Source organism: Brassica oleracea, chromosome C8 (genome assembly GCF_000695525.1).
Source record: "Brassica oleracea var. oleracea cultivar TO1000 chromosome C8, BOL, whole genome shotgun sequence".
NCBI classification, from domain to species: domain Eukaryota; kingdom Viridiplantae; phylum Streptophyta; class Magnoliopsida; order Brassicales; family Brassicaceae; genus Brassica; species Brassica oleracea.
This window is the reverse complement of record NC_027755.1, coordinates 30307519-30313128: the sequence shown is the minus strand read 5'-3', so window position 1 is coordinate 30313128 and position 5610 is coordinate 30307519. Positions and strand designations below refer to the sequence as shown.

General features: G+C 36.3%; 2 protein-coding genes across 2 annotated transcripts in view; one reads left to right on the top strand and one right to left on the bottom strand.

The window, feature by feature from the left end:
• Positions 1 to 858: 858 nt before the first annotated feature.
• LOC106310284 (probable mannan synthase 14) lies at positions 859 to 3192 on the top strand. The gene is made up of 8 exons (XM_013747520.1): positions 859 to 1271; positions 1360 to 1458; positions 1548 to 1800; positions 1889 to 1999; positions 2089 to 2225; positions 2311 to 2424; positions 2495 to 2877; positions 2953 to 3192. Exons 1-8 carry the CDS (start codon positions 957 to 959, stop codon positions 3110 to 3112), a joined length of 1572 nt encoding a protein of 523 aa, XP_013602974.1. The 5' UTR covers positions 859 to 956; the 3' UTR covers positions 3113 to 3192.
• Positions 3193 to 3795: 603 nt separating this feature from the next.
• The window catches only part of LOC106308194 (protein ESKIMO 1), a 6683-nt gene continuing 4868 nt past the window's right edge, over positions 3796 to 5610 (bottom strand). Inside the window, exons 4-6 of the mRNA XM_013745327.1 lie at positions 5333 to 5358; positions 5090 to 5248; positions 3796 to 4354 (exon numbers count right to left, since the gene is read on the bottom strand). Coding sequence (XP_013600781.1) covers positions 4006 to 4354; positions 5090 to 5248; positions 5333 to 5358 — 534 coding nt within the window. The 3' untranslated portion in view covers positions 3796 to 4005. The remainder of the gene's footprint in view (positions 4355 to 5089; positions 5249 to 5332; positions 5359 to 5610) is intronic.

Here is a 5610-nt window from a genome sequence, read left to right as displayed (position 1 = left end):
TAAATAATATAGGCGGTATTCCGGCCATTATAACATGATATAAATAATAGTAGAGGCGGTATACCGACCATTATAACAGGGTATAAATGATACAAATAAATTTTACCGAATCGCAGAGTGATCGTGCTGATAACGTGTTATGAAAAGAACTGGAATTTTATTGTATCGCGGGAATTTAAACAAAGCAAAATTTTATACCCGTATGAAGAAGATAACACTGATAATAGGGGAGAATATGTTATTAGAAGGAGAGGAGATGGTGTATTATAAACGAACTCAAACGTTCGTATATATAGAAGAAAATTTACTGTGCAAATAGTGCAGCGAGACCCACATCTTTAATTATTTCAAACATTACGGTGGCCGCATTTGTTTACTTTCGTAACAGAAATATATATTTGTGATTAGGATAATTGAAAGATAAGATAATCTATAGTTTTTTTAGCTTTTTTTCTTACCAAATATTACAAAATTTTGATAGCTATCCATCCTTAGGGGGCATATCTATCAGTTATCTCTTGAGGGTGTAGATGTTATGAGCATTTAAACTATTTAAAAGAGTAGCTATCATTGATGGGTCCAACTATGCAGCGGTTACTAATCTAATTAGACATTTAAAATCTAAACAAAAGTCAGAGATTCTGATTAGCTCATAAAATACACAAATCTTAACATAAAAACTAAGACATGGTGAGATGTGGAAACAACCAATTCCAGCTCAACCAAAACACATTTAATTTTAACTTTTATGATCACGTCTATACATGTCTACTTTGATTATTTTAATGAAATAGGCACAAGACTTTTACTAAATCAAAAAGACATGGTAATAAAGCCAAAAAGAATGTCTCCTGATCTTCCTGAAGCTCATTTCTCTTTCAGGAGGAAGAGATTTAAAGCTTTCTCTTGCTCTTGTCTCTTCTGTGTTTGTGTTGTCAAGTCTCAAGTGTTCTGAGATGGCGACATCTTCGGATGGTTTGTTCGCTGACATGAACTTCTTGGGAGTGATCGGATATGTACTAGAGCAAACAAGATTCATCTTCCTCGTACCGATTCTGAATGTTTTGGTGAATCTATGTCAGGTCATCTCTCTGTTGTTGTTTATAGATGCATCTTACATGGCTATAGTTGTTGCCATTGTCAAATTACGTGGACGAACGCCTGAGAAAGTTCTCAGATGGGAATCTTTTAAGACCGATGACGTCGAGCTAGCTCCTTCAAGCAATCATCCAATGGTTCTCATCCAAATCCCAATCTACAACGAAAAAGAGGTTTGACTTGCTTTCTAACAGAAAAAAACAGAGCACTCTGTTTCAAAAAGCAGAGCACTCTGTTTCACTACTGATAATTTTTCTACAGGTGTGCCAACTTTCGATAGGAGCGGTTTGCAAGCTGTCATGGCCATTGGATAGGATGATTGTTCAAGTGCTCGATGACTCAACTGATCCACACAGTAAGGTCCTTTCGTTAAACCCGTTTGAATCTTCATTGATCTTTGTGTTCAGCCTCAGTTATTGCAATGTGATAAAGTGTCTTATTGAAAATAGGAGCTGGTTAGATTAGAGTGTAAGAAATGGGCGAGCGAAGGTATAAACATAAAGTCAGAGGTTAGAGACAGTCGAAACGGGTACAAAGCAGGAGCCCTCACTGCAGGAATGAGGCATAGTTATGTGGAAGGATGCGAGTTTGTTGTTATATTCGATGCAGATTTTCAGCCTGAACCAGATTTTCTTCAACGTACTGTTCCTTTTCTTGCACACAACTCTGAGATAGCTCTTGTTCAAGCCGGCTGGAAATACGGTAAGATCTTTCTTCTTCATGAGTTAGCTAAAGACCGGTTACTAGTCGATTAGTACAATTGATCTTTGCTTTGTTTGTGCTTTGACAGTGAATGCAGATGAGTGTTGTATGACAAGAATACAAGAGATGTCTCTTAACTACCATTTTGCTGTGGAGCAAAAGTCTGGATCCTCCATACATGGGTTCTTTGGATTCAATGGTGGGACATCAATGTCCTTGTACTTTTTATGTTTTGTATAATCTGATTATAGTTTTGAGTTATTATAAAAGGAACATCGTTGACTTTAGGTACTGCTGGGGTTTGGAGAATCTCAGCTTTGAATGAGGCTGGTGGATGGCAGGACCGCACGATCGTTGAGGATATGGATTTAGCAGTAAGGGCTTACTTAAACGGCTGGAAGTTTGTGTTTGTCGACAACATTAAGGTCTATAATCAATAAACTTTCCACTTGTAGTAAGACCACTGACTTGACTTGTACTTTAAATTACCTAAAAAGTTTGGGGTTTCAGGTGAGCAACGAGCTGCCAAGCTCATTTAGAGCATATCGGTATCAACAGCATCGTTGGTCTTGTGGTCCAGCGAACCTCTTCAAGAAAATGGCCATGGAGATTATCCAAAAGGAGGTTAGTACCCTTAAAACTGACTTTCTTGGAGAACAAGCAAGGCTAAATGACCTTATATTGTTTGATACAGAATGTGTCTTTATGGAAGAAGGCTTATTTGATATACAACTTCTTCTTTGTAAGGAAGATTGTTGTACACATCTTCACATTCGTCTTCTACTGTCTGATCTTGCCTGCTACCGTTATATTTCCTGAAATAGAAGTCCCTAAGTGGACAACCATCTACATTCCAGCAACCATCACTATCCTCAACGCTATTGCAACACCAAAATCATTCTACCTCATACTGTATTGGATCTTGTTTGAGAATGTAATGGCGATGCATAGAAGTAAAGGAACTCTCATTGGATTGCTAGAGACTAGTAGAGTTAAAGAATGGGTTGTGACACAGAAGCTAGGAGAGTATAACACTCTCAGAGAAAACCTACTTACTCACTACAGCTTCCCCGAAAGGTTTGATTTCTCTTCTTGCACAACTAAGTATTTAGAAAGATAATGTGATTGTGATGTGGTTGAATGTTTGTGCAGACTCAGATGGCGAGAGATAATGGTTGGGATGTATCTATTCATATGTGGATACTATGACTTTGTGTTTGGGAAGACATACCTTTATGTATACCTTTTCTTGCAGTCCACTGCTTTCTTTATTGTTGGAGTGGGATATATTGGTATGTCGGTTCCGAGTTGATCATCACTGACACGTTCTAACTTCTTCTCTTCTACTACACATTCATTCTTACAAAAGGGTCGATTGTATAGAGATTTAAAGATGTGGGTTTGTCATCAGGTTACACAGTTTTATTGGAAGATTCTTATTTGTCTCATAAATAAAGATCTAACAATTTATCAAAATATCACAACTGACCCCTCTTTTCCTGTCATCTGAATAATACTTTGATTGATCAAGAATTTGTTACATGTTTAGCCAAAACTGATGATCATAGACAATCAAACATGAATCTACACACGAGCATTACATCCCAACAATACTACTTTCCACTCTCTCACTAAAATTTTCTTATTCGGGATTAGACACTCAACCAATGATTTTATCTAAAACATTTAATCTATAACATTGGGAGCCATAAACAATTTAGTACAAAAATTCATTCAATTTTTTTAAATAAATGAAGCATATATTTATATATTAGCTTCTAAAATTTTGAAGATTCAATGTCAATATTTCACTTGGTTATGCCAAATCTGAACTGACAAAACTTATCTTTTGGTTTAAGCTGGTTATCAACTTCGGTCTTAAACCTTTTTGAACACAATCCATTGTTCCCATAAATAGCATATCGACCACTTAAAGACACGGTCGAAGTTTGGGTAAGTTTTACCCAATCAATTGACAAAAAGGCAAAAACATTTGGCATCCTGTGCTTACCACCTCACTCCAAAGTTCAAGAATACAAAAACAGTTAAAAAGTCCCTTCCATTTTCATCCTAATAGACACTCTAATAACCGTAAGTCAAAAAAAAAACATTTCACAATTACAATTCAGGAAAAAAATTATGAACATTATGATATCAAAATAATACAATTTCAAGGTATTCCAAACTTTTTGTTTGTCTCTTTGGTCAGGAACGTGAAATAATACGTGTGTAAAGGAACTCGTTCCACGTATCAGGCAAACCGGGAAGACACCAATGGATACAATCAGCATAAGTGTTGGGATCAGCTTGTTGCTCCGGCGTCAGCATTTTGCCTTGTCGGATTGTGTGAACCGAAGTGTGAGCATCTTTGCGGAACTCGGAGAGTCTCGTAATGTTGAGGAAGTAAACCGGAACTTTAAGAGAACGCGTGACGTTTTCCGCTACTGAAAACAGCCTGTAGTCTGTTCCTACGCTGAAGGGCATTGACATGTTGAGAATCGGCGTCGTCTCTAAAGCACACTTTATCCCATCTGGATTCTCCCAATCCAAGCTCCTATGGTATGAACAACAGTAAATAAATTAGATAAATCTATTCGTAAAGATAAACACAGCACGGTTAAAACATATTATATGTGGTGGTTACACCAACTCTATAAAATACAAGATTATAGATAATTTATGGTTTATGTTATTTTGTGGGGTTTTCAAAGGACAAAGACTTGTTATCTCTTTTTCTGGTAGTTGCTTGGTTTTCAAGTTACGTTACGTCTGCATGAGTTTGTACATGTGGTTATTATGTGCTTTGGTAGGCAGACAATAAAAATGTTAGATGTTATAACATAAATAAACGAATAAGCTAAGTTTCATTGTAATTGTCAATCTATTAATTACCTAATACAAAGAATAATGGTTAAGCAAGAACTGTATTAAAAATGTTAAAGAAACAAAACAGATCAGTAGATTGTATTACTATATAATTCTAGTTGATATACTTGTTTAGCAGGTCAGATGAATAAATGGTATATATGCGCTAGGTTCTAAGAAACACACATCACATATAATAGCACTCAAAACACACACAAAATTACATTCTGTTTCTATCTCTGAAAATGGTACCACTACTCGTCAAAGATGGAGACTAGAGTCTAGAGAGTGTGACCACTCAAGTTGTGAGTAATTTCATATTGCAAGCAAAGCATCCCTTTAGTTCAGATCAGTTGATTAAGCAACTAAGCAAGACACAATTTATTAATGTAAAATCTAATTGATAGTTAAGGTGATTGGTTACTTGATGTGCAGAGGAGACATGCTAGCGAAGAAAACAGTGGTATGTAGAGGATCAATATTTTGTTCCACCCAATCTCCCCATGTCCTTAACACTCTCTGATACGCTACTGGCCGTTGGATCTCTTCGTACTCAGTGTCCCCTTTATCGAACGATCCTCGTCTGTTTTCATCAACTCCACAACCTCAGTTCATAGCTTGTAAATAAGATATATGTATACAAAATTAACGTAATAGCAGCACTTACAGAACTTTCATATCGAATGTGTTCATGTTGGGTTTTCCCTCATTAGCCCAAGAATAATAATTAATCAAGTTATAACCCAAGAGCCCAAGAAGAAGAGATATGTAGAGAAAAATGGAGAAGGATGAAGAAGTGTGTAGAAGAAGAGAGAAAGTTATGGAGTTAGATATTTTGAAATAAATAATAATTTAGAGAAATCTAGAACTTGTTGGAGTGTGCTCCTCCACTTGTATAAATAGGGGTGCTTAGCACCATTTGTAATCATCCAAGAATCAAGAAAA